The 12613-nt window shown below is 41.1% G+C and overlaps 1 protein-coding gene across 1 annotated transcript in view; it reads left to right on the top strand.

Annotated features, from left to right (window-relative positions):
• CACNA2D3 (calcium voltage-gated channel auxiliary subunit alpha2delta 3) overlaps window positions 1-12613 on the top strand; it is a 758781-nt gene that overhangs the window by 318423 nt on the left and 427745 nt on the right. Inside the window, exons 6-8 of the mRNA XM_089781194.1 lie at window positions 831-962; window positions 3364-3424; window positions 3507-3657. Coding sequence (XP_089637320.1) covers window positions 831-962; window positions 3364-3424; window positions 3507-3657 — 344 coding nt within the window. The remainder of the gene's footprint in view (window positions 1-830; window positions 963-3363; window positions 3425-3506; window positions 3658-12613) is intronic.

Genomic DNA, 12613 nt, shown 5'->3' on the forward strand with positions numbered 1-12613 from the left:
AATATTCCACGCTTAGCCTCATTTGCATGACTCTGGCGCAAGATCGCACCAGTGTAGACATAGCCTTACAGTACACTCATTCATTAAAAGTGATGTGATCATTCCTGTTGTGTTATAATTAGCAGTTTTACTCTCACCTATAAAATATATTATGGAATGCTTTCAATATATACATCACTACTCTGTGTATCATCTGCATCTATGTATATATTTCTACTAAGTAAAATACATAAATCCTGTTGAAATCGTTTTTAAATAGACTACAACAGCTTCAAAGCACCTTCATTCAGAAATGTAGCATCAGAGACAAAAAATAATCATATCATGACTTTCTGCCACTTTATCCAATATTTACATTATCATGTTGCATTAATACATGCTAATATTGTATCATTGTGACTTAAAACCATTGTCTGTTTATGGTGTATCATGTCATTGCACCCATCTTTCCAAGTCCTATTAGATCTTAGAAGGCTAGCTTGATTGGGAAGTTCATTTCCCTCTCACCCTTCTTTCTTGCCTACTGAAGGAAGGTTTCTCTCTCTTTGGAGCAGATGTGTTTAGTGTCTCAGCTCCTGAATGCTGAGAATGAAGGATGGGAAAATTGTTCTCAGAGGCCCATACACATCAAGGTAATTGGTACAGAGATTCAAAAAGTCCTGGAGAATTATTCACTTAAACTCAGGACTTCACAGGAGCCACCCATAGAGTACACTTGACTTATGAGATACAAATTGCAGTCCAATGGTTTTAGATACTAAATCAGCCAATGATGATATGGTCCAGAGAATTCTATCAACTCACCATCACTTTTTTTTCATTTTTTTCAGATCCAGCAATTGTAAATGGAGTCTTTTGGTCAGAATCCTTAAACAAGGTGTTTGTTGATAACTTTGACCGTGATCCTTCTCTCATATGGCAGTATTTTGGAAGTGCAAAAGGATTTTTTAGACAGTATCCAGGTAAGCATTCTAATTAAATTAAAATGAAGAGGTTTCCGTGAAAAATGTAGTGTTACAGGTGCTAATTTTTACAAGCACTCACAGATTAGTATGTATTAATTAAGAGTTTTCAAGGAAGAGCTGTTCTGATAAAAGCAAGAGCTTTTATTATTTATCCTCTTCCCCCCCAATTAATATTTGTAATTGTGAAAAAATTGGGAATTATTCAATGGCAAATATACTGTCACTTGCTTTTGTACAGGTACCCAATTTTGGTTTGACAGGTAGTGCAAAACCCTGTAGTATCTTTGTGGGAACATATTGTAATAAGTGTGTGTGTCACTCTGGGGCAGAGTTTGAGTGTATGCAAAAATAGTGGACTGTCTGGGTCAATACTGGACCCCTGGCATCCCTACTCCAACTGTGATTTAAAGGACCCAGGTCTCCAGCTGCTACTTTGGCAGCATCCAGAGCCTTGGGCCCCTTTGAATCACTGGGCCCCTGGGCAACTGGGCCCTCATTAGGATGGGCCTGGGTGAGACATCACTGGTTCTGGCAAACGCCGTATATTTATGCATGCTAGCACACGCATAACAAATGGGGGTGGGGAGCGCTGCGGAATTAATAGGTATACTCATGATTCTTGGTAAGAACAGGAAAACCCTTGGGGCATTTTTCTGCATAGTGCTGTATCATATGAGATATTATTTAATTCTGCTGGATTTGAATTTTTAATAAAAGGGACATTTTAATTTTGCTTGGGAATTATGAAAAGGTGGCTTGAGGGAGAAGTTATACCAACATGGCAAGTGTAGAAATAGAACTTGGCTAACAGTAATGTAAAAAGCGTAATTTTGGAGTGGTAGAGCTATTTCATAGTCTTGGTGTAAGTAAAAGTAATTACTACACATCTTTCTTTTTATGCTACATTAAATTAGCATTTTCCTTGCTGCTAATTTCCTCATTCATATGACACAAATGGAGCCTCTCCCAGGTTCTGTGGGACTCATTTGTCCCTGGCCTGAAATAAACATGGGACACAATAAAGCAGAATACTAGAAATCATGTTCGTCTTCCTATATAAGATGACATGGGTTCAAACACCTTCTCAATTGGTTAATAGAAAGGAGAATTGCCATTGCTCTAAGGCATGAAAAATGTCACTAAGTTTCAAGGCACTAAAAATATGTAGGGGTGTCCAGGGATATTTCTGTGTCTCTGGCTATCTTTCTACGTGAAAACAATTACATGAGGCACAAAAAATAAGTAATGTCTTAACCTGAAGTAGTATGAGAAGATAAAATAAGACAATTCACCTTTGAGATAATTCAGATAGTATTCTGCTTAGATATTCTGCTCTGTCCACAGATGCTGTATTTTCTCGTCACTCATTCCTTGTTTTTATTTTGCACTTTCTTGGTATTTTCTGTTGAATGCCATCTGATTTTTCTCAAAGGATTGTTTTAAATATACATTGATTAATACTCATTTAACTCCAACAGAATACAGTGGACTGGCTTTTACATAGTGCTCTGCCCTTACATAGCACGAGATCCTGTTCCATTTAATGTCAATGCCAAAGCTCCCATTAACTTCCCTAATTCAAGCTCAGACCCGAAGTAAAACTGGTTAATTGGTTAGCGGCTGTTTTCTTGAGCCTAAAATCTTCAATGTTGTACATATGTCTATGTGGTTGGCAGGCGACTAACACATCTCTCTCTAGGCTTTTTTAAATTATAATTTTGGCATTAGGATTGTTCACATAGTAATAGTGGAAATACTAGCATGGTTATTTTAAGATCTTTTAATGTGGTAGGGATTGAATACAAGCCCAGAAGTATCTTGATTTAAAAACAGGGAGCAACTGGACTGTCTGTGTCCTTTTTTTTAAAGGTACTACTAAACTTTCTCTGACCCATGGGTCAGAGACATTACCTCATCACAGTCAAGGGGTCTGTGGCAAAATGTCTGAAACACAACCAGTGCGTGATGCTGTCAAGCATGACACTCCTTGGCAAGTTCAGCTCTGGTAGTAAGATGGGTGGGGAAATGAACTTGATTAGCATCATCACACTTTTGCCAACAGCCATGCCTAAGCATAGCAAGGCTCCGGCAACATTCTTTACTGTGATGAATAGAACAGTGGTGAAGAGGTCCTCACCCTGCAGTGGGTTGAAATGTAACAAATGGGGGTGGGGAAAGATGATTGTGTTTCTCATGGTCCTGTTTTGTTAAAGTAATTTGCCCAGCGTTAGCTACCAGAGGGACCAGCAACTTCTATAGTTCTTTGTATGTGACATTTAAGCATGCCTGCTCAATCAGTAACATATTATAAAAATTTAAATACTACATTCAGCAGTAGCAGAGACACATATATGAACATTCTGATATACTGTAATCTAATCTTTTTTTTTAAATACAGGAATTAAATGGGAACCAGATGAAAATGGAGTTATTGCATTTGACTGCAGAAATCGAAAATGGTAGGTAACTATCAACCACCAATGTAATTTTATGAAATATAAAAACATGTAAGATCAGTCTGCAATTTGCCTTTTGATCTAGGTACATACAGGCCGCTACTTCTCCAAAAGATGTGGTCATTTTAGTTGATGTCAGTGGCAGCATGAAAGGACTCCGTCTGACAATTGCTAAGCAAACAGTATCATCTATTTTGGATACCCTTGGAGATGATGATTTTTTCAACATAATTGCTGTGAGTTTCTCTGTATTTTTCTTCCCTTCCTTTTCTCATTAATTGTTTTGTGTTGTATTTGTTGTTATGTTCTACATCGGGGATGGGCAAAATCAGGCCTGAGGGCCAGATCCAGCCTGCTAAGCATTTCTTTCTGGCCCGCCCAACTCATTATCAGAACATGCATACTTATAGCTGGCAGCGTGTATTTAGCTGCTCCTCATCCCCATTTGTATCTTTCTACAGCTAAGCTGCCTCCCAGGATTCACCTGCTAGCTATGCAGAGCAGGTGAAGAGGGGATGAGAGGAGAGGAGAGGGTAGTGCTGAAGTCAGAGTGTCTCCTTACTCCTGTACCTCATCTTGGCAGAGCAGGGGTTGGGGGTGAGAGACACAGCAGAGTTTCTCTAATCTGAAGCATGGATGGTAAGTGCCTGTCTTAAGAGGTAGTGCACTGCTTCTAGGATTTCAGTGCTCTCTCTCCCTCTCTCACATTCTTCCCCACACACCTAATCTCTGCAGAGTGTGGGAAAGGGGAGACTACAGAGCAGGAGAGCTTTCCCTGTCTCAGAGACAGTGCATAGTTTCTCTTAGAAACTTACTCAGCAGCAGCCAGTACACACACTCTGTGTCACTCATGCACACCCAGTTTGTGCCACGCTGTCTCTATGACACACACACAGAGTCTCTGTCACACACACACGGCCACACGCTTTCCCATCTGTGTGCTACAGAATCTGTCTCATACTGAGTCTTTCTCACTCAGGGTATGTCTACACTACCCCGCTAGTTCGAACTAGCGGGGTAATGTATGCATACCGCACTTGCTAATGAAGCCCGGGATTTGAATTTCCCGGGCTTCATTAGCATAAGCGGGGAGCCGCCATTTTTAAATCCCCGCTGCTTCGAACCCTGTGTAGCGCGGCTACACGGGGCTCGAACTAGGTAGTTCGGACTAGGTTCCTATTCCGAACTACCGTTACTCCTCGTGAAATGAGGTGTACCGGTAGTTCGGAATAGGCACCCTAGTCCGAACTACCTAGTTCGAGCCCCGTGTAGCCGCGCTGCACAGGGTTCGAAGCAGCGGGGATTTAAAAATGGCGGCTCCCCGCTTATGCTAATGAAGCCCGGGAAATTCAAATCCCGGGCTTCATTAGCAAGTGCGGTATGCATACATTACCCCGCTAGTTCGAACTAGCGGGGTAGTGTAGACATACCCTCACATACTCTTTCTGTCTCTTTCTGTCTCACATACTCTTTCTGTCCAAAATTAATGTAGTGGCACTCCTGCAAAAATTATTGCCCACCCGTTCTCCATCCTGCTATGTACATGACTAAATTGAATTTCCAGGACAGGTGACAAAGACTACACTGAACCTAAGTAATTGGACAGATTGGATTTCTTCCAAACCAGCTTTATTCCTTGATTTCACTTAACATTGAAAATTCTGTGGACATATTCCTTCTTTGATCCCAACACATGGCTACTTTCTGCATCAGATGGCAGTGTTTTCTGTATGTCATTCTGGGAGTTACAGTAATGAGTGCCATAATAACCTATTGTGATTGTCTGACTTTATGCAGCATTTTTATGCATTCTGTATGTGCAGCTTCCCATCTGCTCACCCCCAGAGATGCATTGTTCTCTGTTGTTCTCCATAGTAGAGTGCAAGATAAGGAAAGCTTTGCACATCAAAATCAGTTGCAATAGGCTGGTGGTGTCTTAGCCCTTAGTTAAGACTGCAACATGCATCCAGTTTGCAAAGATACTCTCTGGCTTTGTTTGGAGATATGAAGGATGGTGTTTAGCTCCCCAATCAATTGAGTTCCAGAACTGCTGGATGCATAAGAAGAAAAATCATGAAACAAGTAAATCAACAGGGGGAAGTCACTTGCACTTTGTCATCTTGATCTGTGTGTTACCAGTTGGAGTCTTGTTTCACGTATAGTCCTAATCACCATTCTTTTTCTGTACTTTGAAAGCAACATGAAAATAATGGCAAGTATGACAATTCATATCACTCACCACCAACATTCTTTAATGTAAAATTAGATGTGAAATTTTAATTCTGTAAAATTAGATGTGAAAATTAGTATGTGATATTTACCTCTGAGTAACTATAGTATATGTATGTGAGGATGTACATTTGCTTTGCAGTATATCCTATTGAAATTCCAGATCACTTTCTGATATGATCTCATGATATGACATTGTTTTGCAAGGAAGAGAATGGGTGCAGCAAAGTTGAGCTGATGAGATGCTTTGTCAGTGTTATAAAAGATGATACATTAAATCATTAATAGCTCTCATTATTTCTGTGTGATGTGGCAGTTAATTTTCCACAGCACAGTACCGCTTTTAATTACAGCCTAATTCTACAGTCCTTAAACACAAGGGCTACGTCTAGACTGCAAGCTTCTTTCGAAAGAGGCTTTTGAAAAAGAGCGCTTAGACTACAACTAGTACTTTCGAAAAAGCAAGCCGCTTTTTCAAAAGAGAGCACCCAGGCAGTCTGGATGCTCTCTTTCAAAAAAGCAGTTTGCATTACATAGCGCCTTTTTTTGAAAGAGCTCTTTCGAAAAAAGGCGTTCTTCCTTGTAAAACAAGGTTTTCTGTGGTCGAAAAAACTGCTGCATTCTTTCGATTTACTTTTGAAAGAATGCAAAAGTGACGAGGAGTCCTGTGGCACCTTATAGACTAACTGAAGTGTAGGAGCATAAGCTTTCGTGGGCAAAGACCCACTTTCGTCTTTGCCCACGAAAGCTTATGCTCCTACACTTCAGTTAGTCTATAAGGTGCCACAGGACTCCTCGTCGCTTTTGCAGATTCAGACTAACACGGCTACCCCTCTGATTTTTGAAAGAATGCAGCAGCAGTATAGACACAGAGGACGTTTTTTTCAAAAAAAAACCTGTAGTCTAGACACACCCAGGGAGTGTAAGGGGCAGAGGAACAGGCCCTAAAAGTTGGCAGCCTTTTCATCTTATCTATTTGACAGTCCATCGTTTATAGTCTAAACATGTTCCTTTTGATAGCTTTAGAAATGCTTGGTGGGTTTTTTTTTCAAACTGTTTAATTTCATATATGTTGAAGAAGTTATTATTTGGGCACAAGCACGTGCACTTTATGGACAAGTTGGACCTCTCTAATCCAGGACTCTCTGTTCCTGGACCAGAGATCCCTGGCAGCCTGGATCGTGATGACTGGTGGCAGGAGGGCCAGTGGCTGGGAGCCCGGCCAGGGGAGAGTGCAGCTAGGCCAGCAGCATGGGAGGGCAGGCAGCAAGGGGGGACCAGCAGCCAACAGAAGAGCCCAGTAACTAGGCGAGAGCCCTGAAGCTGGCAGCAGAGGGGCCACTGTTGACCTCCCCTGGTCCAGAAAACTCCCTGGTTTGGGTCCAGTCAGGTACCAAGAGTGCTGGAACAGGGAGGTCTAACCTGTAGTGCAAAATGTCCCCAGTAAGATGCAGCTCTCTTGTGTGTAAAATAGCTAAATAGGCCCTAAATATCCAAGCACTTATTCTGTTTTAACAGATAAAAGGCAGGTAGTTCAGAATATCTTTCTTATTAATCTTTAAATACTCATTACATAATTAACAGAAATTCACAGAAGAGGAAGGCATAATTATATTCTGTATGAGAAAGGTTTATTGTTCTTCAACAAAACTGTGAACAACCTAAATAATCTAAATAAGAGTCTGAGAGGCAAAAATGTATCAACAAAAGTTTTAAGATATTTAAAGAGCCATATTTAGTGGGTAATCATGATGCTTATCAGTAGTTCTGTCAGTTATTGTAAACGATTCAGGAAGAAAATTAAGTGTCTTTCATTAAAAGAATCTTCTTAAAGGAATAATCCAGTAGACCTGCCTACTTAGAAAAATGTGTAAAACCTAGTGACGTTACAAGAAAGCTATGGTAATGAACCTCATTTTAATACAATAACTATACAGTCACAAGTTGCTTAATTTATTAAAGGAACTATATACTTAGTCGTTTATAATTCTGTATGCATGGTTTAATATAGTAACTCCAAAGATATTTACGCCCTGTCTTCACTATGTGGAAGATTGATGCTGCCAAGATTGATCTTCCAGAGTTTGATTTAGCGAATCTAACTCAGAGGGTGCCCCCGCCGGCATCTGGTGCTCTTACTCTTGCAAGGAGTAAGGGAAGCCAACAGGAGTATTTGCTCCCATTGGCCTCCCACTGTGGGGATGCTGCCTAGTTCGTGACCCGTGTAGCCATGCTGCACGGGGTTCGAACCAGCGGGGTTTTAAAAATGGCGGCTCCCCGCTTATGCAAATGAAGCCCGGGAAATTCAAATCCCGGGCTTCATTTGCAAGTGTGGTATGCCTACATTACCCTCCTAGTTCGAACTAGGAGGGTAGTGTAGACATACCCTAGAAGAGTTACAGTCTGTATAAAACAAGAAACAGCAGGTGGTCCATGGGGGAGTATAAGGATACAGTGAGAGAATATTGGTCAGCATGATTGGCAGTGGTATCTCCATACCTCTGTTGCTTAACTGTGTTTTTGAAGGAGAAAAGAAGAATTCTAAGGAGGGCTGTGAAGAAGGATAATACAGTAGTTTTTCAGATGCTTATTGGGAGCTCCTTCCTAGCAAGAGGGGAGGGAGAAAATATGGGAGAAAACCCAATGGTGCTCAGTAGTGAAAGAGAATTGATATGTTGGGGGGCGGAGGATAGGCTGTGAAAGTGATGACACACAGTTTATATTTGATGCAACTGAGAAGGCGGGAACCAATGGAGGCTGCAAAAAGAGGGCAAGAAAAAATTATCTTTAAAGTAGTATTTTGAATGGATATGAGTAGGGTAACATGACAATATCAAGTCCAGAGAAAAGAAAGTTGCAGTATTTGAGATGAAAGATTATGAGAGGCTGGATAACATTTATAACAATGTGGATGGATAGGAAAGTCTATGTCTTTAAGGGTGCATCTATACTGTGCTGTTATTTTAGAATAATGGCCATTACTCTGGAAAAACAATACTAGCGTCTACACAGCAATTGCATTATTTCGAAAGAAAGAAAATTGAAATAACAGAGGGCTTTTTCTGATGGTAAACCTCATTCCATGAGAAATAACGCCTCTTCTGAAAAAGCTTTTTCAGAATTGGATGTGTGTGGATGCTCCACGGCTGCTTTGTCGAAAGAGCTCCTCACCAGGGCCATTCTAAGTTATTCTTCCCCAGTGCCTCCTGGGGCTGTAAATCGAGATAGCGTGTCCACATTAGGGAAGCCTGCCTTGGACTAATTTTGGAGCTTCCCTGTAGTGTGGATACTCTATTTTGAAATAAGCTATTCCGGAAGTTATCAGATGCCATGGTGGAGGCCAGCCAACAGAGACTTGCCAGGGAAGTAACCAGCCCAGAGGAAGCAGGTGGGGAAGATGCTGGCAATCGGGTAGGAGATAGTCCAGGGCGGGAACCCTGTGAACTCAGTATATTTCAGGGAGATTCCCCACTGAGCCAATGGTGGGATGTGCCCACCACTGACGGGGCCCTGGGCTGGGACCAGGTGGTAAGGGAGGGTCCTCCTACTGCACCCCATTAACCCCCAAAGGGGTGCTACATCTGGACTACTGATTCTGGTCAGTAGGCCTTACTGCCCTGCAGTACAGAGCGTTTGTTACTGACTTGGCTGTTGGGCCATTTTGCCCCACTGATGGGGGCTGTGACTGACATGGGGACAGTAACAATGGAGTGGAGTGCCCCAGATAGGGCCTGAGAGGCTTAATGCCCTGTCTCGGTGGGGACAGGGCTTACCACTCAGTAATAGAGGGGTTAAAGAGGGGAACAGATGAGAAACATTTATGTCTCTGATAGGAGAAAATGGAGAGAGTTGCAAGAGGTGAAGAAAGAAGGGAAGGTGAGGCAATGGGAGAGGGGAGATCATGTATTTTATCTATGTTCTTTTGGAAGAAATAAGCAAAAACTTATGTTGAGAGAGAACTGGAGACAGGAGGAGGGGAAGGTTTGAGGACTAAGTCAAAGACAACAAAGAGGTGTCTGGGATTAAGAGGGCATTGGATTCAAGTCACCTGAAGAAGTAGAACTGCTTAGGTAGGAAGATGGTAGAACTGGAAGGGGAGAGAATGCATTTGTAGTAGAGGAAATCAGTTTGGTCACAGGATTTCTACCAATGCATTAGCATCAGAGCAGGAAGAGAGAATAAGATACTGCGGGGTTGTCAGGAATCTCAGTTGACAGGATAACTCTTGCGATGGAAGAGGGACAAAAGGGTAAAGTGGAGGAGAGTAAACTATGGAGAGAATCAGCAACTACATGAGTATAAGAAAGTAAGAGAAGGAAGGAGAGGATATGGAGCTGATGAAGGGCTAAAGCTTAACTAAAAGGGTATTATGTTTACTATACATGAATACCATTAAACATTCAGTTAACAATTGAAGTATGCAGGATAGGATAGTGAAAATATTTCTGTAGACAGGGTATCTATATGATTTATATGCCCTTTTCATCCTTTGCTAAATTATTTTCTAAATATATCTGTGTATATAGAACACAAAAGAATCCAATGCGGGCCTCTCCAGACAATAAACATAAAAAGATAATGTTAAAAATCATTTTCACTTTCATGAGTAGGTTATTGCAAAAGCTATCCAAAATTGATGGACTAGATGATTGAATTACAAAAGAACTGTTGAAATATGAGCTTGATTTTGTGCAGTCTAAGTTAAAATTTAAGGTCAGATCATCAGTGCATGAACAGAGATGTCTACAACAACAAGAGAACAGACATATTTTTTCAATTTGCTTTGAAGTATAACTCTAAGTCATGCATTAAATTAACAATATTATCATAAAAACCAGAGTGCTAATTCTGTCCAATGCTGAAATTTGAAAAATGCTTTTCAGAGGCCTAAGCCATACATTAAATGAACAAAATATTAGCTGGGATGAGATTGTTAAATCAATTTAAATGCCTCAGCCAAATGATTTTTAGCAAAGTTGATTAGAGAAGATCATTATTGTCGAGTTCAAGGCACAGCAATAAGACCCCCGGTTTTTAATGTGCAGAAATTTCATTATAACCATATCAAGAGAGTTTGTTGTGGTTGTTCAGAATTTCATCTTTTGAAGCCCTTATATTCATTCAGAATAGATGAAGGGTGAAATTTGCTTCAGCCTGATTGAATAAATCAGGCTTTGTGCCATTGAAGTGTAGATGTTTGATTTTTCACCTCTTCAGCCAAGCCTCAGTTAGCATGTAGAGTTGTAATATGTTTGCTCCTGCCTATGGGCTTGTTACAGATGCTACAGGTTTGTGCAACTTGTACAGAATGGTGGGACTAGAACAGGCAGTTCTTGAATTTAATTGCATCATGATCATCTTCTGAAAACCAAAATTACTACATGATCAGATAGTGCTTCTGCCCTCCCTGGAGGGAGGGTGGAAGACCAAGCCCACCCAATCCCTGCCAGCTGAGTGTGGGGGCCAAAACTGAAGCCCAAGGGATTCTGCCCTGGGTCAGGGCATGGAAACGTAGTACTGGGTGATGGGGTGTGGGTTTGAGCTCCAGACTAGTGGGCCCCAGGACCAACAACAGATTTGGCAAACCATTAAAATGGGGTTGTGACCCACTTTGCAGTTTAAGACCTCGTGGGCTAGAGGAACCATATAAATACATAATTGGAGTGACCTCCCCTGGTTTCAGCCTATTGTTATGCTTTGTTCAGGGATCGTTGCACAGCTCTAATCTGGGAGTAAATAGAGTGGGAGCCCTCATCTTGGCCCAGATCCACAGAGGTGGATTTCATTGTCTCACTCTGTAGATTTTGTTTTAGGTCTCTTCAGGGAGGAAATTGGAAATTAAGCAAATGAAAGCTGCTTCCTTACCTCTGCTGGCCACCCAGCTCAAGTCTTATTTTCAAACATTAGTAGTATGTGATCATACAGTGTAACAATGCATAAACATTACAAGAGGCCTGTTTCTTGCCTCAGTTTCCACAAAAAAGAGGTGTTGATGCAGTGGGATATACCAGATTATATGTCTCTGTCTATGAATAAATGGTTCTGGTTAGATTCAGTTGTTGATCAGCTGCTCATCCATTTTACTTTGTTCCAGAAATGCCAAAAATGTAATTTGGGTTTGAACAAGTTGGGAAAGGATGATGCAAGGAAAATTTTGTGTAATATATCAGATTTTAGGTGAAGCGGAGACAAGAAACACTAGTGGCTAGACTCAGAGTATATGGATGTGGGAATATGAATGAAGAGAATATGTTGAATGCATAATTGAAACTCAAGACTACTCAAAGCTTTCACCAGAGAAGTTACTCTTTTCCCTTTAGATAATTAATGTTGTGGTAGGGTAAGTAAAAGTTAAGAGATAACACAATTTTACATTGAATGGAGGATATCTGGATTTTCAATATCCTTGCTTAATTCATTATAGAGTTGTGGAGTTCATCAGCTAAGACTGGTAAAGTAGACACTAGTAAGTCAGTTGATGCAAGAGCCCTTTAAAAGTGCCGGGACAACTGCCTCCTTGGTCCCCCTGGCAGTAGGCCTGCCCCTGACTCTCAGTACATGTCTCTGTTAGGCTGCAGCCATTGACCACTCATCCCCCTCTCCCACCAAGGTCTCAGTAGAGTATTTCTTTTAACAAATCAGTATCCTGTGAACTCCAGATTGTCTGCTGTGGCAAGCAATCCTGTCACTAGTTAGTGTTGGGTCTCTGGAGTCTCTCTTCATGGCTATAAACCTGGTTGAAGTCTTTGAAGTGATGCTCCTAATCAATTATATTGCTTTACTTTTTCTGCTTGGTTTCTTTAACAACCCCGTTTTATCTAACTATGCATTCAGGTGGAGTAATGTTACAGGTCCTCAATTTTGGGCTATTTTAGACTGATAGGGAGATCAGATTCCTGAATCCTGGGGCACTCCCCCTCACTGATATTGAAGAAAATTCAGATCATGCTCTTCTGCTGTCTG

The sequence above is a fragment of the Pelodiscus sinensis genome, chromosome 11 (genome assembly GCF_052426305.1).
Source record: "Pelodiscus sinensis isolate ZL-2025 chromosome 11, ASM5242630v1, whole genome shotgun sequence".
Classification (NCBI taxonomy): Eukaryota; Metazoa; Chordata; order Testudines; family Trionychidae; genus Pelodiscus; species Pelodiscus sinensis.